This window comes from Rana temporaria, chromosome 2, assembly GCF_905171775.1.
Source record: "Rana temporaria chromosome 2, aRanTem1.1, whole genome shotgun sequence".
Taxonomy (NCBI): Eukaryota; Metazoa; Chordata; class Amphibia; order Anura; family Ranidae; genus Rana; species Rana temporaria.
Window position 1 is genome coordinate 260,045,356 of NC_053490.1, and position 23,026 is coordinate 260,068,381.

A 23,026-nucleotide genomic window follows, 5' to 3' on the forward strand; every position below is an offset into this window, starting at 1 on the left:
GCCGACTGGTTCGAAATGATAGAAAGGCAACAGTAACTCAAATAACCACTCGTTACAACCAAGGTATGCAGAATACCATCTCTGAATGTAAAACACATTGAACCTTGAAGCAAAAGGGCTACTGTAGCAGAAGACCACACCAGGTGCCACTCCTGTCAGCTAAGAACAGGAAATTGAGGCTACAGGCTCACCAAAATTGGACAATAGAAGATTGCAAATATGTTGCCTGGTCCGATGAGTCTCGATTTTTAACTGCGACATTCAGTTGGTAGGGTCAAAACTTGGCTTAAACAACATGAAAGCATGGATCCATCCTGCCTTGCATCAATGGTTCAGGCTGGTGGTGTAATGGTGCGGGGATATTTTCTTGGCACACTTTGGGCCCCTTAGTACCCATTGTGCATTGTTTAAATGCCACGGCCCACCTAAGTGTTGTTGCTGACCATGTCCATCCCCTTATGGCTACAGAGTATGCTCATCTTCTGGTGGCTACTTCCAGCAGGATAATCTCTGAGGAATGTTGCCAACACTTTATTGAATTGTGCCATGAAGAATTAAAGCAGTTCTGAAGGCAAAATTGGGTTCAACCCGGTACTGGCAAGGTGTACCTAATAAGGTGGCTAGTGAGTATATATTCCCATATGTTGTAAAAATAGTGGGGATAGGAGGGTGTATCAAGAGACCAGAACAATAATGAGGGTTGTGCCTCATCCCCTACAACACTTCACTTGTGGCATAATGTCTCATATTGTATGGCTCACTGGTAGATCTGGGAGGCAAAAAACAAAAACAAAAGGGAGAGAATGAGCCAGAAAAGAAGAAACAAGGAGGAAAGGAGGGGTAGATGAAAGTAAAGCGTGCACCCTATCTAATCAAAACATAACTGACTAATAATTGACAGATAATTGATCCAAGGTTCCCAAACTTTGTCAAAGAAGGCCTGTTTGTCAAGTAATATCGTTGAAAGGCGTTCATTAACCATGATCTATGACAGGGGTGGCAAACTCAAATTCATCGGGGGCCGCATCAGCAGTATGGTTACCCTCAAAGGGCCGGGTGCGCTACATATACAGTGCATGGGTCAGGATTGCGCTACGTATACAGTGCATAGGTCAGGATTGCGCTACGTATACAGTGCATGGGTCAGGATTGCGCTACGTATACAGTGCATGGGTCAGGATTGCGCTACGTATACAGTGCATGGGTCAGGATTGCCATACGTACACAGTGCATGGGTCATGGGTCAGGATTGCGCTAAGTACACAGTGCATGGGTCAGGATTGCGCCTAAAAATTCCTCACATCTGTACTCTATCCTACCTGGACCAGCTCTGGTACCTCCCTGTATAGTCTGCTCCCTCCCTTTGTATTGGGCTATAGTACCCTTTTTTTATTGGGCTATAGTGGTACCATCCCTCTCTGGGCAGATCTCCTGTGTTATCAGTACTTTGTTTTTTTTTGTTTTTTTACGATAACTGTAAAATAGCAGCACACAGTGCAAAACTGCCAGCAATCTCTGCCACAACATTCAGTGGCATGCAAAAAAAGCCAGCATCGCTGGCTGGAAGGACTGGGGAGGCGGAGTTGAGGTGGAGACGGGGCGGTGGTGGAGGCGGAGAAGGAGGCGGGCACCAGATCGGCATTGTAAGCCGTCATGCCTGCAGAACGAGCAGAGGCGGCGGAGACAGGGCGGAGGAGGAGGCGGGCACCAGAGCGGCATTGTAAGTCGTCTTGGCTACAGAAAGGGAGGCGGAGACAGGGTAGAGGCGGAGACCAGAGTGGCAGCATGAGACGCAGCGTTGGAGGCGGAGACGGAGCGGCACAGAGTAAGGGGAATATGGAATGATTACATATTCCCCTTATGTGCCGCTCCGTCTCCGCCCCCGCCTCCAACGCTGCGTCTCAGGCTGCCACTCTGGTCTCCGCCCTGTCTCCGCCTCCCTTTCTGCAGCCAAGACGGCTTACAATGCCGCTCTGGTGCCCGCCTCCTGCTCTGCCCTGTCTCCGCCTCCACCGCCACCTCCGCTCGTTTCAGACTGGCCGTGCTGAAACCTGGCAAAATGAGGTGGCTGCTGTGCGGGCCACATTACAATGTCCCGCGGGCCGGATTCGGCCCGTGGGCCTTGTGTTTGCCACCCTTGATTTATGACAACTTAATTTCCACCAAGTCAAGGGGGATTGTAGGTAACCTCCAGGACCTGGCTTTTGCAATCCTAACTGCTGTAAAAATAAATGCTAGGAGTTTCCTCATGTGTCCCGGCGTCCCCTCAACTGGGCATCCCAGTAACGTCACTTCAATTTTTCATTTTCCTGAGCATTAAAGCTGAAGTTTAGTTAAATTAAAAAAAAAAAAAACACAGCACCAGGAGGTACCTCCATGAATGAAATGTGTCCCATGTGATATGTTAGGCTGAAATCTTAGGTGATCTTCCAGCGCTGTGAGGGTTATAATGAGCGGCTGCAGCTGTGACAGTCACTCATCTATTGCTGACTCCGGCCACCCTTTCCTCCCATGTGCTCCTTTCATAGAAGCAGTACTATTAATTTTCACAATATTAAGTGCTCTATGAAAGGAGCTGTATCTGTAGGCTTATCAACCCTGCATGGAAAGAATACAGTAAAACCTCGGTTTGAGAGTAACTTGGTTTGAGAGTGTTTTGCAAGACAAGCAAAATGTTTTAATAAATTGTGCCTTGATATACAAGCGATGTCTTGATATAAGAGTAGCGTCATGTCACAACTGAGTATAAAAAAGAAGAGAGGAGCCTCAAAGTGTAGCAATATGGTTACATTTAATGAAGGTACAACATTTAGCAACTTATTGCTACACTTAGAGGTGCCTCTCTTCTCTTTTATACCCTGTAAAAAAAATTGCTTTGATATACAAGTGCTTTGGATTACAAGCATGTTTCTAAACCAAGGTTTTACTGTACCAGTCTAGGACATTTTTGCTGGACATAGGTCCACCATCTATAACCGTCATGCATGTTTTCATCACACAAGCACCTACCTGTTTAGAAGACAGTTAGCAGAGCTGAGGACCCAAAAAGCAGTTAGCAAACTGCCTGTGCATACTGCAGTCCCATCTACTTTGATAACGACTTGCCAGGGCCAAGGCTGTACTACATTCCAAAACAGTGGGCATGGTGCCACCACTAAAGGATAAGAAATAGCAAACAAAAAGTATTTACAGGAAAACGAATAGAAGGGCAACTAACACAATTACTTTTTTTCACATTTTGCTGTAGAAAATAAAAATTTTGGGAGATGCTAGTAAACCTCCAAACAGTTAAAGCAGAACTTCATTCTCGCAATCAACATGAACTATTTTTAATCCTTATGCTGCTAGCATTTGGAAATATATTTTACATTTCTTGTTACTTCCTGGTTTCTGGCCTAGGCAAATTATGTCATACATCTTAGAAGCCTTAAGAAGGGGTTTTCTCAGCTAAGCACTCCCTCATGCCTGTGTTTTTCGTCAGATTAGGCAACCCGTCACATTGTGTAATGGAAGTGACGTCCCGTCGCCGACATCTTGCTACACTCCACACTCCTCCATAGTAAGGATACACTGAGAAGGGGGAAAACTGATATCTTGTTACACCCACCAGAGTTTTGCATTTTACACTTATTATTAACAGTAAAGTGAGTTTATATAGTGAAATACAGTACTTGGTTAGTTGTTGAATTTTAAAAGCAGCGGCAAGCCTGCTCTCCTCATAGGTTTGCTAATCTAACAGAAGTTTGCTGCTTTTAAAATTCAACATCTAAACATTCATATGGAGTTCCAAGTACTGTATTTCACTATATAAACTCACTTTACTGTTTAAAATAAGTGTATAATGCCAAAATCTGGTGGATGTAACAAGATGTCCGCTTTCCCCCTTCTCAGTGTATCTTTAGTATGGAGTGCGGGGTGTAGCAAGATGGCGGCGACGGAACGTCATTTCCGTTACACAGTCTGACAGATCACCTAATCTGATGAAACACCTGCATGTCTGAGCTAAGGGCAGATGTATTACAGGAAGTAAATGCTACATGAATCATCTGCCCTTACTTAGGATGGCCACAGCCAGCAATGCCCAGGGGGTTGTTTTTCAAGGTAATTTCTCTACAAAATAGAGCATGGAGACGTGGACGGATAGGGAAGTTATGTTAAATGAACTAATGCTAATTAAAGCTATATAACACGCCATGGGCTTTAATAAAAAAAATTCGATCTGCCAGACATATAGGGAATAGGACCAACATCTGTCTGTTTTTGGCGGACAGGGTCGGATGGCGGTGGTTGTCAGCAGACACATGTCCATTTTTTTAGTGCATTATTTTTCATGACAGCATAGGACAGCCTATTCACTTGAATGGGCTACCCTACGTATGACAAAAGCGCCAAAGTTGCTCCTGCACCTTTTTTTGCAGTGAGTCTTACAAATGTTGTCGTGCATTAAAATGCACAACTGCTACCAATGTTTGTGATGTCACAGTGCACATGTTGGTACATTTTTCATGCAATTCCAGGATTGCACACAGAAATACGGTCCGCGGACTGTTTTCATCGGACATGTCTGCTAGGAGATTTTGGTCTGATGGTTGTACACACCATCAAACCAAAATCCCAGCGGACAGACAGCGCGGTGACGTGGCGGTGACGTTGACGCTGCCACGTCCGCAAACCAGGAAGTAAAATGCTTCCACGCATGCGTCGAATCCATTCGGCGCATGCGGGAGATTTCGGTCCCCTGGTTAAGCGTACTAACCAGCGGACATGTCGGACGGACGGGTTTCCAGCAGATAAGTTTTAAAGCATGCTTTAAAACTTTTGTCTGCTGGAAACCTGTCTGCTAGGCTGTACACACGGTCGGATCTGTCCGCTGAAACTGGTCTGCGGACCAGTTTCAGCAGACATGTTCGATCGTGTGTACAGTACAGGGCCTTACAGATTTTTGTTTTTGCACACCACTGCGGATTATAAAAAAAAAAAAAATGATATCAATCTACAATTATCATGGATGTATAATGCATATTGTTTAAGCTGTACAGGCGAACCTGGTTAAAAGCTTCCTGTGGGTCTCTGGGCAGGCTGATGTAAATGGACTTGTGTCTGTGTACACCCTTCTACCTCCGCGTCTGTTAAGGTCCGGGGAAAAAAAATGAAAAGGGCTGTGTCCTTTTCTTTTTTTTTCAGCCCTAAGCCTGGATTCACACATAGGTAAAAAAAACATTGCATGTGATTTGCACCCACATTGCTGTGCTGATCACATGTGCTGTCTGTGCATTACGAGTTCAGCTATACAGTTTGTATGGCTGAACTCGCATTGGATTTGCAGAAAAAAGGTCAGTAAAACTGTGCTGCGTTTAGATCCAAAAAATATGAATCCAAAAATGTTGATTTCATATGATTTCAGTCGTTTATGTGGATATGCTTGTGTAATTTTAAATCTTAGCTTGCACAAATAAGAAAATGTAGCACCCCCTAGTGTTGGTAGAGTGCTAGAGTTATGCCACGAACAGATGATCGGAAATTCCGACAACAAAACTGTGGATTTTTTTCCAACGGATGTCGGCTCAAACTTGTCTTGCATACACACTGTCGCACAAATGTTGTCGGAAATTCAGATCGCCAAGAACGAGGTCACGTACAACACGTACAACGGCACTATTAAAGGGAAGTTCAATACCAGTCGTGTTAGTAGAAGTTTGGTGAGAGCCATTCGCGCTTTTCAGCCTCGTGTTTTTCAGTCCGTTACAGCGTGACGAATGTGCTATCTCCATTACGAATGCTAGTTTTACCAGACCGAGCAGTTCCGTCTCATACTTGATTCAGAGCATGCATGGAATATTGTGCGTTGAAATTGTCTACACACGCTCGGAATTTACGAGAACAGATTTTGTTGTCGGAAAATTTGAGAACCAGCTCTCAAATTTTTGTTGTCAGAAATTCCGAGCGTGTGTACACGGCATTAGTTTTTGTACAGAGTAGGTAACTTGTTCAGGCTTGGCTGGCATCCAAGTCTGTATTTTTCTGGGTCAGGGTGAGTGACTCAAGGAGGCTGGTATGACTCACAGGCAAGCTATCTGATACCTCCCCCTACTTCTATAAACAAGCAGAAGGTTCAAGAAGAATGGGAGTGGAGGGGAGGAGGAGCTGCCTGGAGTAGTCTGAGGGCCAATCCCCAACAGATGGGTTGGCAGGGGGCTGGCCCCCCTCAAATACTCAGGGTCGGCCCAGCTGGGGCAGTGGAGTTCGGTTGGAAGATGAAGTTGGAGTGTTAGGCTGTCGGTGGATTTTGAGAGTAGCCGCTTAGACTGGGGGGTGAACTTAGGCCTGGGCTCAGGTTCGAAAGGGACCCCTCTTCAAGATACACAGGGGGATCCTGACCAGGAGGCACACAGGGGATCCTGACCAGGAGGCACACAGGGGATCCTGACCAGGAGGCACAGGAGCAAGGAGAGGACAGCAGGAGAACATGGCAGGGCAAATCTCCAGTTAGGAAGACAAGAGCACTGTTGAGTGTTAGCAGTGCCTGAAGAGGTGGTACTGGGACCAGTAGCCAGAGGGATAGGACAGCTAAGCACTAAAGCCCTGTACACAAGATCGGTTTGTCTGATGAAAACGGACCGCTTTCATCGGACAAACCGATCGTGTGTGAGCCCCATCGGTTTGTTTTCCATCGGTGAAAAAAATAATAGAACATGTTTTAAAATTTTCCTATGGATAAAAAAACGATAGAAAAAAAACGATCGTCTGTGTGGAACTCCATCGGAGAAAAATTCATGCATGCTCAGAATCAAGTCGACGCATGCTCGGAATTGAACTTAATTTTTCTTAGCACGTTGTAGTGTTTTACGTCACCGCGTTGGACACGGTGGGATTTTTGACTGATGGTGTGTAGACAAGACTGATGAAAGTCAGCTTCATCGGATATCCGACGAAAAAATCCATCGGATTAGATTCCATCAGATATCCGATCGTGTGTACAGGACATAAGACATATTTTCTGCTACACTATCAAAGGATCCGCAGTCCCTGCCTGCAAAGGGCATTTGCTCTGGATCTGGAGTCTATGTTGGATCATCCACACAGTACTAGCTGGTGCTGGGAGATGTAGTTCTACAAGCAAGATTGTGCTGGAGGTAGAAGAGGAGAAGTGTGTATATAATTTTGTCAATGAAGGATTCTGAGTTGATCAAGTGGGCATCCCATAATAACCCTATTCCCATCCAAGTTCAACTCCCCTAATAAAATACAAAAACAAAGCTGCAAGGACTAAATTGACTGACTCAAGTGTATGTGGAAAATTTGTGTGCCTGGCTGTGCAGGGTGGGAGATACCCATATTCACCAGTGGCTCCTACGGGGGTAGTACATAAAAGAAGAATTTTACGTGATCATGTGTTTATGATTAGTAATTTTATTACAGCTCTGTGCATGAAGCCCAATAAAGACCCGTCACTGCTACTCTCTCTCCTTGTGCAAGGTAACTGGTCTTGTAACCCCCCCCCCCCCCACTCCTGTGTCGTCAGTCTGTAGTGGGTGGAACCTGCTGGGTTGCCCCACAGCACAGGCGATATACGACACAGTGATGAGGTCACTGATGCCTTCATAAGGTAATATCTGGGCTTGCAAGGGCATTTGGTGCTTACAAATTGGATTTATATATTTATTGATTTTTTTAATTACAATTTATTGAAATGGATTTATATAACTTATTATAATTTTATTAAGAAATATATTTCAGTGAAAGTTTTGGATGCCAGAGTTCAGCTATAAGGCTACATTGGGATGGCTGAAAATCTGCAGCTGCGTTTAAAGGTGTCTAAATACTGCAACACTCTTTACATTGTTGCAACAGACCGGCTGATTACTTGCAGCCAGAACCTTACAGAAACGCCAAGCCTGGACACACACAGGGGTAGATTCAGAAAGATACGTTACGCCGATGTAACTTTGGGCGCAAGTTCTGTATTCAGAAAGAACTTGCGCCCTTAGTTACGGCGGCGTAACGTATGTGTGGCGGGGTAAGCCCGCCTAATTCAAATGGGGATGTTGGGGGGCGTGTTTTATTTAAATTTTACTTGACCCCACGGTTTTCACGTTTTTTTTGAACGGCGCATGCGCCGTCCGTAAAATATCCCAGTGTGCATTGCTCCAAATTACATCGCAAGGACGTATTGGATTCAACGTGAATCTAAATGACGTACAGCCGTATTCGTGAACGACTTACGCAAACGACGTAAAAATTTCAAAACTCGGCGCGGGAACGACGGCAGTACTTAACATTAGCTACGCCTCATATAGCAGGGGTAACTATACCCTGGAAAAAGTCGAATGTAAAAAAAGAAATACCTAATTTGCATAATCCTCGCGTAACTATACGGAAGCACCACCTAGCGGCCAGCGTGATTATGCAGCCTAAGATACGACGGTGTAAGACACTTACACCAGTCGGATCTTAGGGATATCTATGCGTAACTGATTCTCTGAATCAGGCGCATAGATACGACGGTCCGCACTCAGACATACGACGGCGTATCAGGAGATACGCCGTCGTATCTCTTTTCTGAATCCGGGCCACTGGCTGCATGCAGGATCAGTTGGAGGCTCTCTTTGCGTGTAACTGCTTGGATGAGCGATTACAGACATACAGCAGCACCGGTCATTGATTTGTAAATCTAATAGCAGTTGCAGGAAAAATATACTGGTGGGGGGGGGGGGGGGATTTAATAAAGTTACTGTGTTCATTTTCTTGCATTTATTCCCCTTAAAATGTTGCACCAAATTCATGAAGCATCTATGACACTTTTGGTTCTGACAGTGACAAATTCAAGTAGTTCTAAAATACTTTACTTTTACGTCATGATGCAATGCCAGCGCAAATTCAAACTAAAACAGTTTCTATCTTTTAAAGTTGGAGCTAATTAATTACTTGTGGACCGCCCACTTGCAATGTTTTTTTCTATTGAAAAGCCTATGGCGTGCAAAACACACCCAAAAAACTCCACCCGGTGCAGAAAAAGAGTGAAACACAAAAACGTGCAATGGGTGTTATGTCAATCAGTCCTTCATAACAAAGGACCTGACCCTGCTCCCCCGGGGCGTTAGGCTCCGGACGGGGACTGAGATATTCAAGTGGTCCGAGCAGCCGAAGCCGACACAGACCCCATTCCTTGGAGGGTCTGCCGAAACAGAACCCACCCAAGTACTAGGTGGGGCTCCCCCGAAGGGAGACCCCATGAGAGCAGGCGAACTAAGCCAGGAGGCCATGTCCACCCACTCCCAAGACAGTCAGGGCTGGCCCGAGGACCGGCACCCTACTAATCACACTGTCACAAACGTGACACCAAACAAAAAAATACAAAAAGTGGGGGAGAAGAAAGATAAGGGAGAGTGAAAGTGACCATCATGCAATACGATGGCCGGCCCTCCGGCCAGGAATCAAAAATTCCTCTGGTCCCAGCTAAAAGACTCAGCCCTAGAGGCAGGTGCTAAAAATGTGTGTTATGGTGAAGTGACCATGGTGCCAAAAAGCAAAAGTGTTGAGAGGAACACAAGTGCAATTATGGTACCCCTGAACTGCCACTTGGGGGACATTCACCATAGGCTTTTCAGTTCCCATCTGACCCCTGACTGGATCAGTGCAGCACTCCTCTCCTACCAGAATAAGAGCCCTTCTGGGTTTTTCAGGGAGAGCCGCCGATACCCAGCAGCCTCCACCGGTACTAACCCTTCCAGACCCCCATCAATCCAGCAGATTTGCATGGCTCGCCCAGACCCCTCAGACTGGGCTCGCCAATTCCTCCACTGGACGCCGATAGGAGCATCGCCAACACCAACACCAGCCAGAAGGCCGTAAAAAACCTTCGGCCCTCCGCTTCGACCGCATGTTTCTCCGTCCCGATCAGAAGGCTTTCACCTCCACGCCAGCAGGTTCTGCATCGGCCACCGCAATCCCTTTCCACCTTGCCGTGTACTAGGCACGGTTAGCATAGCACCACCTCCTGGCAACTGATAAGAACAGTTTTTTTTTTTCTTAAACGCTACTCAGACTGAATCACAGACTCAAGCATATCTCAGCACCGTACCAACACCAGAGCCATGTTATTTGCATCATACTAGCATAACAAAACGTAAAAAGGGTAAAATCATGAATAAAATTTCATACACAGTAAAAAATACATCCTATCCTTCCCCCACCCGCCACTTCTCACAGTTCCAAAACACATTTGCCTCCTCCTCCCCCATACTCCTCCTTTCCACCGCCAGAACATAAAACATTTTTGCCATCACCCAATCCATGCAATCTTTCTCCAAGGCACACCGTGTTTCCCACATCGCTTCCCTTATCACAGTAGACACAACAAACATCTTGCGTTGCTTTTTCTTACTTCCTTCCACCAATCCAAAAACACATTTTTTCGAGCGACACAACATCCACCTCCACCACCCTTCTCACAAAGCTCGCAACCTCCATACACCCATCTCTAGGGTATACCTCCCTCCTCACCAGATCTCTGGATTTTAGAAAAGACATTGTGGGCAAACAATTATGTAACGCTAACCACACCACCTCCCGCTGCTTATTAGTTACGCCTTTAAAAAATAAATTTTTCCAACAAAGCTCAGCTTTTTTTAGGCTTAGACCGAAAATATTGGTTGGCAGTTCAACTCTTCTTAGCCACATCCACAAGCACTCTTTCTTACGAGCTCCCTCCCCCAACTCCTGTAATTTGTTAGTCTAATTTCCTTTTTAAATAGTACGCTGGCGATAACAAAGACATGGGTCTCGTGAGATCTCTCTCACACCACCCCCACCTCAGCAAGGGCCATCCAATCAAATAGTGCATTAAGGCCGCTGCTTTCCCACCTGCGAGAAAGGTTCTGAGGTGGACCAACCACCACTGGACCTCTAGAAAAAGGCCAATGTTAGGAAAGTTGTATCCACCCAGCTGTATACTCTTCATCACCACCTCCCTAGACACCTTCTCCATTTTGGAGCCCCAAAAGAAAACGAATAAAGATCTTGTAATCTTCTGCACCCATCTCTTGTTCGGTGGGAAAATTACAGAGCAATACAACAATAAGGGGAGAATCACAGCTTTGACTACCAAGTTTTTCCCAGACAGGGATAGTTTTCCACAAACACAATTTCCTCTCAATCTTCTCAGCACATTTAGCGGTGTTAACATGGTTTATTAGATCTCTCTCAAAATGTACTCCTAATATGTCCACCTCCTGTACAGTCTTCAGCTTGCTCTTAGATGTATCGCATGTGCCACTCAGGACACATACACTACTTTTGCCCCAGTTGACACGCAGGCCAGAAATTGCCCCAAAAATGCCAAGCTGGAGCTCTGCTCTCATCACATCTCTTGCCGTGTTACATAGAAAGTTGATATCATCCATGTAACAGAGGGCCTTAACTGGTTCGTTCCCACAACCTGGCACAAATACTTCCCTGAAGCACTTGTCCTGTGCAACATGCCTTTAAAGAGGCTCAATTACGCAGATGAAGGCGACAGGTGACAGGGAACACCCCTGCCTTACCCCCAACCTCACCTCCACCTACCCTGACAACTTCCCGTTGACCAGGACCTGACTAATAATGCCTTGGTACAGGCATTCCACCATTTTAACAAAATCATCAGGCACCCCTATGTGCCTTAGTACAGTAAAAAGATACTTGTGGGTTACACGGTCATATGCCTCCTCCAGGTCGATGCTTGCCACCGCCAAAGGCATGTTGTTACATTGGACATAGTATATCAGATCCCTTAGGAGGATCAAGTTGTCAGAGATCCTCCATCCAGGAACAGCACAGACTTGCCATTCTCCAACAATGCTATCTACCACTGTCCTCATCCTATCAGCCAATAACTTTGCAAAAATTTTGTAGTCACTATTGAGAAGCGTTATTGGATGCCAATTCCGTATATCACGTTGATCTCCTGTTTTTTTATACAGTAAGGTAATTATCCCCTTCATTGATTTTGATATTCTTTTCTCTTCTATACAGGTTCTCACCACTTCACATAGCTCGTCCTTCAACACGGGCCAGAAGTCTGCATAGAACTCGATGGGTAAGCCATCCCCTCCAGGGGTCTTGTTCCTTCTCATGTTCTTGACCACCTTCTCCACTTCTTCCTCCTTCACTGGTTCCAGCAACATCTCTGCATCTTCCATACTCAAATTCCCTCTCACCACCTCACATTATTCCCACATTTCTTCGTCCGTCGCACCACCACCATAGCTATCCGCATAAAAGGATTTGATAGACTCTACCATTCTGTCACCGTTCACTTCCTCATCTCCTTCCAGCACCGACTGGAACATCTTCTTTGGACCAAAGGACTTCTTAAAGAAGTACGTGGAACATTGTTCATCTTCCTCCAGTTCCTGGATTTTAGCTCTAAAGACAATGCCTTTCCCACGCTCCTTAATCATCTCATTCCGGGCCTCACGTACCTCTTTCAGTTCTTCCTTCACATCCACCCCCATCCTTTTGCACTGAAATAAGGAATGCATCCTATCCACCAACCTCCTTTCCTCCTCATGCCTTCTCTTAGCCGCCTCCACACCCAGTTTCCTAAAGAAACCACCAATCCTGATTTTTGCCCAATCCCACCATTCCAAAATGTCATCAAACCTAAATTTTTTATAGGTAAGGTACTCAAAAAAATCCTTAAATTTTATAAAAAAACCCTCCTTCTTTAGAAAAGAAACATTAAGCTTCCACACACCCCTCCCACACATCTTGGTATCATCCAGGCAAAAAGAGCCTGAGACTATTGCGTGATCTGAGAAGGGTACCGGGTCTACATGATACCCAACGATTTTGAAAGCCAGGGATACAAAAATAAAATCGATCCTGGACCTAACTGATCCCTTATCTGAAAAGAAAGATCATTTTTCTGCACAATCATAGCAGTATCTTGGAGATGAAAATCATTCACTACCTCATTCAGAGCTTTAGAGGTCACATCAGTACCACTCTCCAAACTCGCACCCTGTCTTTCCTCACTCCTCCTCACGCAATTAAAATCCCCAACCAGCATAGTTGGGATTCTACCAGGCAACCACAACTTGAGCATGTTAAAAAATATCACACGCTCCTTTTTTTCCGCTGATGCATAACATTTAATTAACTTAAATTCCTTTCCCGCCACCTACAAAACCGCAATTTGTAACCCCCCGTGCCACCACCTCATGGGATATAACATGGATATATGGGCTCTTTATAAGAATCCCCACTCCTTCATTCCTGGATTCACACATGGGAGACCACACAGACGCCCCATGTTTCCACTCTTCACATAAGGCTCTTTCAATACCGCACTCCTGAACACAAATAATATCCGAGCACACGCCTTCCAAGTAGTCAAAAACCGCCTCCCTCCTCCACCCTGAACATATACTCCTGACATTCACGGAACTCACAGTCAATGCCATAAAAAATAAATCAAAAAGGTTTGTACAGCCATATCGACAACTTATTAAAAGCGCTTACCTTCCTCCAACCCTTTGCTTGCCACGTTAGCATAAGTCAACCTTTTCCTAGTAAAAGGAGAACTGGCAGACTCTGATCCAGAGCCTCCATTGTCGGGAAGGGATTCACCTTCCCTCCCCCTCCTGCACCTTCCTCCCGAGGTCTTTTAATGAAGGATTGCGCAGTCTCATCCATAGAGATCACCAATCGCTGCCCACACTCCAAACTCTCGTCGCTGTCCATTTCTTCATCACCTTCCTCCCCCTCCTCCTCCGCACTAGATGACAGCCCGCTCATCAGATCAGAGAGATGTTCAAGGCATGACATTGCAGGACTCCTCTGTTCTTCCTCCGAACCGCTGTCCTGTTGACCCGCCGCGGCTCCATCCTCCTTCACTTCCTGATGATCCTGAGCCACACTGGTTCCTTCCCCTACAGCGGCATTGAGGCTCCCAGAATCAGTACTGGCGCCGGCCCCTGTAACCACAGTAGCAGCAGCGCCGACCTTACTGTTCACTGCCTCAGCCTGACCTGCAGGTGCAGCGTCATTGGTTTCACACCCTGAGGACGCAGCAGGATGGCCCACATCCGCAGGCCTAGTTCTGCTAGCTTCCCTCCGAGCTATATGTGCCAACCTCTGCTGCTCCCTCTCCTCATTAGCAAGATTCCTGGCCACCTTCCTGTTGAGCTCCGTGTTCATCTTTGCTGCAGTGTATTCTTCACATTGTCTCGCAAGATGACCCTTTTTTTTACAAATGTCACACATCTTTTTCTGTCTGCAATCTCTAGGGGCATGATCCTCAGTCCCACAAAATCTGCATTTAAACCCCTGGTCACAATCTGCACTGGTGTGGCCATAAACAGAGCATTTCCTACAATAAACTGGTTGCCCAGGACAAAGGAGAAAACCCCTTTCCCCACCGATATTGAACACCGCAGGGGGCCTCCTCACCCCGCCAACACAGTCTGGGGCTGGGTGAAATTTTCCATAGAACCTGTATTTACCGGTCCATATATCAAATTTATTCAGAACCTTGTCCCCACCACGCAAGTCCTCACAATAGTTATTCAGAAAGGCCTTAACAAGGTTCACATCAGCGAAGGGATTATACATATGAACAACTATTGCCTTCTCTTCCTGCATAAATAAAGGTATGACCTCCATCTTCTTCAACAATTCATTTTCTGCATTCCTCACCTTTTCATATACATTCCAGCACATCTCGGTAGAAGAGAGAGTAACATCATATAACCTCTGCTGAGGAAAATCTTGCAAACAAACAATATCCCTTACACGTAGGTCCAGGAACTCCATCAAAACATCGACCACGATCATCCGCAGACTGACTTCCACCTTGAACTCCGGCTTCACGAGGAACCGTAGAGAATCCCGCATCCCACGGGTCGCCATTTTGGTACCAACAAGGCACCACGCCTCTTCCTCCGTCCAGGGGGACCCCTAAGACACGCTCCGACCGCCTTTAGAAGGGCGATCGCTTCCCATTGCTCAGGGACTTAGCTTAAGGCCAATTGCAGCAAGGGGGGGTCCTCCGAAAAGGAACGTTCCCCCCCAGGCCGACCGTCGGGTACCTCGAGCACCTCCTGACTAAGTCACAATGCAGCAGAACTACACTTGATCTTAGCCAAAAGGCCGAGAAGCGATATCCTAACAACCAATTTTTCTATTGAAAAGCCCATGGCGTGCAAAACACACCCAAAAAACTCCACACCAGGGAGAAAGCCTCGCATTACGGTGTTGAGTTACAGACAGAAGAACAGGAAGTGAGCATTTCTCAGAAGAAATAAGGACATTTAAAAGCAAAATGGAAAGATAAGGTAAGTGAAGGAGGACTGCACTAAGGTAAAGGAAGCTATTTAAAGAAAAAAATGTTTTCCTTTACAACCCCTTTAAGGAGGAAGAGGACGTCTGAAGATTAAAGGGGTTGTAAAGGATCGTCTTTTATTTACTAAATAGGTTCCATTAAGCTAGTGCATTGTTGGTTCACTTACCTTTTCCTTCGATTTCCCTTCTAAATGTTTTTTTTCTTTGTTTGAATTTCTCACTTCCTGTTTCTCCTCAGTAAGCTTTCCACCATCATCCGAGCGGTGGAAAGTCAATTAGAACACCTTACTGAGGAGGAACAGGAAGTGAGAAATTTGGACAAAGAAAACAAAGAAAAAAAACATTTAGAAGGGAAATCGAAGGAAAAGGTAAGTGAACAAACAATGCACTAGCTTAAGGAGGGGGTTCACCCTACAATTTTTTTTTTCTAGCATTAAATTAGGCATAGTAGCGCGAGCTACAGTATGCCTTTATTTATTTGTTTAGCCCCGTACTCACTGTTTAATCCTATAGTGAAGATTCAGACTCCCCGCGGGGAATGGGCGTTCCTATCCAGAGGGAAGATGATTGACGGCCGGCTCTGGCGCGTCACGCTTCTCCGGAAATAGCCGAAATAGGACTTGGCTCTTCACGGCGCCTGCGCATAGTCTGTGCTCAGGCGCCGTGAAGAGCCGAGACCTACTTCGGCTATCTTCGGGGAGCGTGACGTGCCATAGCCGGCCGTCAATCATCTTCCCTCTGGATAGGAACGCCCATTCCCCGCGGGGAGTCGGAATCTTCACTATAGGATTAAACAGTGAGAACGGGGCTAAAAAAATAAATAAAGGCATACTGTAGCTCGCGCTACTATGCTTAATTTAATGCTAGAATGTTGTTAATGAGGGTGAACCACCGCTTTAAAGGAACCTATTTAGAAAATAAAAAACAAACCTTTACAACCCCTATAACCCCCACCTCTGTGCATCCATTGGCAGTTCAATAAAGCTTAGGGCGTGTGAACCTTTATTTTTTCAACCAAAAAGCAGCAATATTGAATCTAATTTTTACAATGATTTCAAACCACTCAGCTTGTGTTCTCTCCCTCCTACTCTCCATGGAAGAAGAGAGGTGCGTTCATCTATAGTCAGTAACAGCTGCAATAAAACAGCATTACTAACTCACATCGCGCTCAGGAGAAAACACCACAGCTCCTCATCGTGGTTGGTGAGTTTGTACACTTTAGAGCACATTTCGACAGTCAAAAACTATAGAAATGATCCCTGAAAGTATAGTCTTACCTAATACACAGCACCAACTGCGGCCAGACCTTAGCAACTGCTTGGTCACATTGTGGAGAGAAATTCTGTTGTGACAATAACTACTATTTTTATGTTGTTCTCAATGTACTTTATAAGGCACATATATCTTGAATGCTTCACATTTTATTCTGTACAAAATATCTTTATATTATTAGGAAAGAGACTAAAAACAGCACAGCAATGCAGCAAACAATCAGCACTGCAATCTGGGTGTGATTTACATACACCACTCCCACCGACCAATCAGACTGTCCAAGTTATTTGAGTAGGCTGTGTCTAAACCAGCGGAATGTGCTACATAGCAGATAAGTAGAGGGTAGGACGTGTTGCTACATAGTCTCATTACTGTGCGTGATTGATGTTTTGTACTGTGTTTCCTGAATAGACTGTGTTGTTTATGAGCTGCATAGAAGTACACCGTAGAATTTACTCACATAAAGTATATATATTTTTACAAAAAACTGTGCTTCTATATAAATCTGTATAAATCAGAATAGGCAAATGATTTAAACTGAAAAGCTGTCAGATCAAATAGTGGCTGATGTGATATGTATTTTTACTTAGAAAAAAATAATAATAATAATAATAATATATATATATATATATATATATATATCACACAGTATACAGTGTGTGTGCATTGCTTCAAGCTGCATAAAAATTGCCACTTTGAGAGGGCACAAGTGTGAAAGGAGCACAAAACTTTTGTGAATTAGTACTGTATGGACCAGGAGAAAGGGGACCCAGAAAGCTTGTCCTGGAAAATTGTATGTTAGTAAAAAAAAAAATCACATACTAGTACTCAGTTGTTTCTGGGAGTTTAACCACTTGCTTACTGGGCACATATACCCCCCTCCTGCCCAGGTGAAATTTCAGCTTCCGGCACTGTGACGCTTTAACTAACAATTGCGCGGTCGTGCGACGTGGCTCCCAAACAAAATTGACGTCCTTTTTTCCCCACAAATAGAGCTTTCTTTTGGTGGTATTTGATCGCCTGTGCGGCTTTTATTTTTTGCGCTATAAACAAAAAAGAGCGACAATTTTGAAAAAAATACAATATTTTTTACTTGTTGCTATAATAAATATCCCAATTTAAAAAAAAAAAAAACACATATTTTTCTCGTATTCTTCTACATATTTTTGGTAAAAAAAAATCGCAATAAGCGACTGGTTTGCGCAAAAGTTATAGCGCCTACAAAATAGGGGACAGAATTATTATTTTTTAATATTTATTTTTTTTACTAGAAATGGCGGCGATCTGCGATTTTTATTGGGACTGCGACATTATGGCAGACACATCGGACACTTTTGACACATTTTTGGCGCCATTCACATTTATACTGCGATCAGTGCTATAAATATGCACTAATTACAGTAGAAATGTGACTGGCATTGAAGGGGTTAACACTAGGGGGTGAGGAAGGGGTTAAATGTGTACCCTATATAGTGTTCTAACTGTAGGTGGAGGGGGGGGTGACCGATCTGTGTCCCTATGTACAAGGGACACAGATCGGTCTCCTCTCCAGAGACAGCAAGGCTGTCTCTGTGTAAAACGGCAATAAGAGATGATCTCATATGTTTACATATGAGATCATCTCTCATTGGCCGCACAGATCGCATCGCAAACGGCCACTCTGATTGGCCGTTCGTGGCGATCTGTAATTGGCTGTGTCCAAGGGACACGGCCAACACAGAAGTTCCCCGCTGCGCGCTCTGGAGCGGACGTCAATTGACGTCCACTTGGATTTTGGGACCGTTATTTGACTATAGCGCGGGTCCCAGGAGGTTAAAGTAATTTCAGTAAAACAATACTGTTCTGATATGGAGAGATGTATCAGAAGGTGGATGATACAATGAATACACACCATCCAAACTCACTGAATCAGTAAGAAAGGTGCAGCAATATTGAATCTAATTTTTACAATGATTTCAAACCACTCAGCTTGTGTTCTCTCCCTCCTACTCTCCATGGAAGAAGAGAGGTGCGTTCATCTATAGTAAGTAACAGCTGCAATAAAACAGCATTACTAACTCACATCGCGCTCAGGAGAAAACACCACAGCTCCTCATCGTGGTTGGTGAGTTTGTACACTTTAGAGCACATTTCGACAGTCAAAAACTATAGAAATGATCCCTGAAAGTATAGTCTTAACTAATACACAGCCCCCAACTGCGGCCAGACCTTAGAAACTGCTTGGTCACATTGTGGAGAGAAATTCTGTCGTGACAATAACTACTATTTTTATGTTGTTCTCAATGTACTTTATAAGGCACATATATCTTGAAGACTTCACATTTTATTCTGTACAACATATCTTTATATTATTAGGAAAAAAAGATTAAAATCAGCACAGCAATGCCGCAAACAATCAGCACTGCAATCTGGGTGTGATTTACATACACCACTCCCACCGACCAATCAGACTGTCCAAGTTATCTGAGTAGGCTGTGTCTAAACCAGCGGAATGTGCTACATAGCAGATAAGTAGAGGGTAGGACGTGTTGCTACATAGTCTCATTACTGTGCGTGATTGAAGTTTTGTACTGTGTTTCCTGATTAGACTGTGTTGTTTATGAGCTGCATAGAAGTACATAGTAGATTTACTCAGATACAGTATTTGTTTTATATATATATATATATGTGTATATTTACAAAAAACTGTGCTTCTATATAAATCTGTATAAATCAGAATAGACAAATGATGTAAATTTTGTACAACATGGTATATAATGGTATATAAAACAGGGGTTTAAGGATCTGAAAAGCTGTCAGATCAAATAGTGGCTGATGTGATATTTATTTTTACTTAGAAAAAATAATATATATATTATATACACACACACACACACACACTGTATACTGTATGAGATATAGATATATATATATATATATATATATATATATATATATATATCGTATACAGTGTGTGTGTGTGTATATATATATATATATATATATATATATATATTACAGTATACAGTGTGTGCGTGTGTATTTATATATATATCTCATACAGTATATACTGTAGTGTGTGTGTGTGTGTATATATATATATATATATATATATATATATATATATATATATATATATATATATGTATATATATACACACACACGTTTGTATGTATGTATGTACTTTGCTATATACCTTATGCTTTGCATTATTTTTGCATTTGCAATGGTTCTGGGATTAAGTCACTAAGCCCCCAGCCACACCAGTGTGACTTATCATGCAATTTGACCATTACAAATTGCTTGACAAGTCGCACTCTATTGTCCACAGTGGAAGCGGTGCTGCACTGATTGTGGAAAGCATTTCCTGCACTACATTTGGCAAATTCAGTTGCGACTTGCATAGACATCTGTGCCTGAAGTCACATAGATGTCTTCCAAGTCGCACTACTATGAAATCATGCTACTTCAAGTGATGTATGTCCCGATCGGCTCCTGTACCTGCAGGAATTAGCAGGGAAAAGGCCCCTACACCCTTTTACAATCACAGCCACACAGAAATTGCATGGTGCTTTTGTACCATGTGATTTCTCCACTTGAAAATGTGTTTTGCGTTTTCAGATGTGTGGGAGCGCCATTAAGAATGAGTGGCATCCCCCACGTGTCTGCAAAAGAGCAGTGCGTTTTGGCTGTGGGTGCTTGCAGGTGAGGGAACATGTGCAATTTACACCCACAACCATCCGCACAAGTGTGAAGCTAGCCTTATGCCGCATACACACCATCACTTTATGTGATGGAAAAAAACGACATTTTCTGTGAAGTAAAAAATGACGTTTTTGAAACTTCAATTTTCAAAGACGAAGTTGCCTACACACCATCGTTTTTCTCACAATGATCTTGCAAAGTGAGGTTACGTTCCACCACGTTTTACCATTGAAGCTCGCTTCATAAGTAGCTTCTGGGCATGCGCGGATGAAAAAACGTCTTAGAAAACGACGTTTTTTGCTACACACGGTCAATTTCTGTGAAGTAAAAAGTGCACTTTTGAAAAACGACACATAAAATTGAAGCATGCTTCAATTTTTTTTGGTCGTTTTTTACAAGACATAAAACGACGTTTTCCCCCACACACAGTCAATTAAAGTGACGTTTTTAAAAACGTCATTTTTTTTCATCACATAAAGTGATGGTGTGTACGCGGCATTAGGCTTCATTTAGGCATGCAGTTGGGTTAAGCGGTAAAAATGCAAAATATGTGAGGTTTATTTTGCTGCCCATCAACTTCATGATGTGACGTCATCACGGCTCCAGACAGTCACAGAGCTGGAGTCCGCAAAGCCGGAAGCAAGACAGGTGAAGATCGGAAAGCCTGCAGCTCTGACATTTCGGAGCTGGAAGATAATTTTAAAGTGGATGTAAACCCACTCTCATCCTTTCTAAACGACTGCCATAGTGCTGATCTATAAGGATATAGATGCCTCCTGCATGTATCCTTACCTGTCAAATGTCTCCCATCTGTCTGTTGTAAGAACTGAAAAACTGTATATTCTGTGAGTGGGTCTGTTGTCTGGAGCTCTGTGGGCGGAGTAGTAATGTCAATAGACTCCCCGCCCACCTCTACACTCCCCTTGTCAACATACATTTTCCTTACACTAAATTCTGCTATGATCACTAACATCCAGTCAAAATCCAGAAAAGTAACCACATGACTTCAGAAAAGGCGGGGGGTGGGAATTAAAAAATAATGCCTGTTTGTCCGTTTATCTTACTGAAAAAAGAAAAGAGGATTGCTCAGAGCTGGATTAACTCTTTGTGGCAAGACTGGGCACAGATGATATGAAATCTTATACTCTACATTGTGACAGCTTCTGAAGATGTCACGTAATGACGGAATGCATCAAGTTGGAATGCACAGTGCGTAACTCTCAGTGCAGGTGGGATGCATGCAAATGCTTAGCAGTCACGTGCTCTTAATGCATAGGGTGGATGCCTATGTTTGGAGTTTTTATGTATGTAAATAGATGCTTTTATATAAAATTTAAAACAGTTTTACGCTATGAGAAGCCTGCCCTTGTCTTTCTTTCTCCACCAATAAAATCTTGCCACTGGAGTTAGTAGTGACACCATCATAAAGAAAGGATACCGGAGAGTGGCTGGAGGATACTCTCTGGTCCCTGGGTGACCACTAAGCGATTTTGACTCCTTTTTTTTTTTTTTACTATTGAAAAGCCTATGGCGTGCAAAAACACACCCAAAAAACATAACAGGACCCCGTTTGAATGGGGCCAAAAGGCTTTATAGGCAGCAGGCACGTGGCGCCGGGCGATGACGTCATCGCGCGGTCGCTGTATGCGTTCCAGCGTGGAACGCAATACGGCATGAGAGAGCGCCTGTTACAGCCTGAATGGTCAGTTCGCCCCTGCAAGAGGGTAAATTCCATCTGGTGAGTGAATATTAGATTATTGTTGAAAATAAAGCATGGCACTTTAATACATGCTGAAAGGACTTTTTATATTGGATGTTATCACTAATCCATTTGGGACTGAGCATCGTACTATTTGGATCAATGTTTTTTCACTTTAGAGTTGAATGTTATATTATAGTGATCTATTTAATTTTGCAAGCGCTGTTTTAACACACAGAGCCAACACTCTTCTGGGTTATTTTTGAGGATTACCGTATATAACCCAATTGACAGCAGCTGCACAAATATGCACACGTGTGTGTTTTTTATTCATATTACATTTTTGTTTTGGGGTTTATTATCACTTTAAAGCGGTTGTAAACCCAATATGATGACTTTTCTTCCTATGGACAATTGCAGGTTTTATAATTATTTGCGTTAGAAGAATGACTCCTTACCTGCTTGCCTTGCGAGTTATAGGTATATTTGTGGCCAATGACGTAGCCCGCGCATGCGCTATATGTCGAGATTTTCCGGCTAGCGGAGACCCGGCCGGATTAATGCAGTGTATAGGAAGGGGCTGCGTCATTTCCTCTTGTCGACGTCAGCCCCGACGTCAGCCTCGACATCATGTGATGCTTCCAAGTAAGCGAGCAACAGGAGGCTCTGATTCGCCCGATGTTTGTTTCCGTAGTAACCGGAAACTAAAAAGAGGCTTGGATACGGCTATCAGTGCGCATGCACGGAATTACAAAGAGGAAAATTCAATGCGGGCGGAAGTATATTAGAATACAGACACGGAAGACCACAGTTGATATGGCGACGGCTGTTACAGAGCAGCAGTGTTTCTAATATAGAGTGTTTTTACAGTAAGAATGATTTTTGGGCTTACTCTTAGTGCCCATTTTATTCAAAATAAATACTTAGATTGTTATATTGGTTAAATCATTTTTCTTTTGGTGAGTTTACAACCGCTTTAACAGTACTTACACGTCCTGCTACAGATTACTTTTACTTTTTTTTTCTAGCGAAAGGAATGTTTTAAC

At 43.8% G+C, this 23,026-nt stretch overlaps 1 protein-coding gene and 2 non-coding genes across 3 annotated transcripts in view; all 3 read right to left on the reverse strand.

Moving 5' to 3' along the window:
- The window catches only part of LOC120928271 (transmembrane protease serine 11B-like protein), an 89,622-nt gene that overhangs the window by 2,139 nt on the left and 64,457 nt on the right, over positions 1–23,026 (reverse strand). Inside the window, exon 7 of the mRNA XM_040339370.1 lies at positions 3,010–3,154. Coding sequence (XP_040195304.1) covers positions 3,010–3,154 — 145 coding nt within the window. The remainder of the gene's footprint in view (positions 1–3,009; positions 3,155–23,026) is intronic.
- On the reverse strand, positions 16,383–16,599 carry LOC120930033. Its single transcript, XR_005747567.1, has one exon. It is a non-coding gene; the product is annotated as a small nucleolar RNA U3 (small nucleolar RNA).
- Positions 18,556–18,772, reverse strand: LOC120930034. The gene has a single exon (XR_005747568.1). It is a non-coding gene; the product is annotated as a small nucleolar RNA U3 (small nucleolar RNA).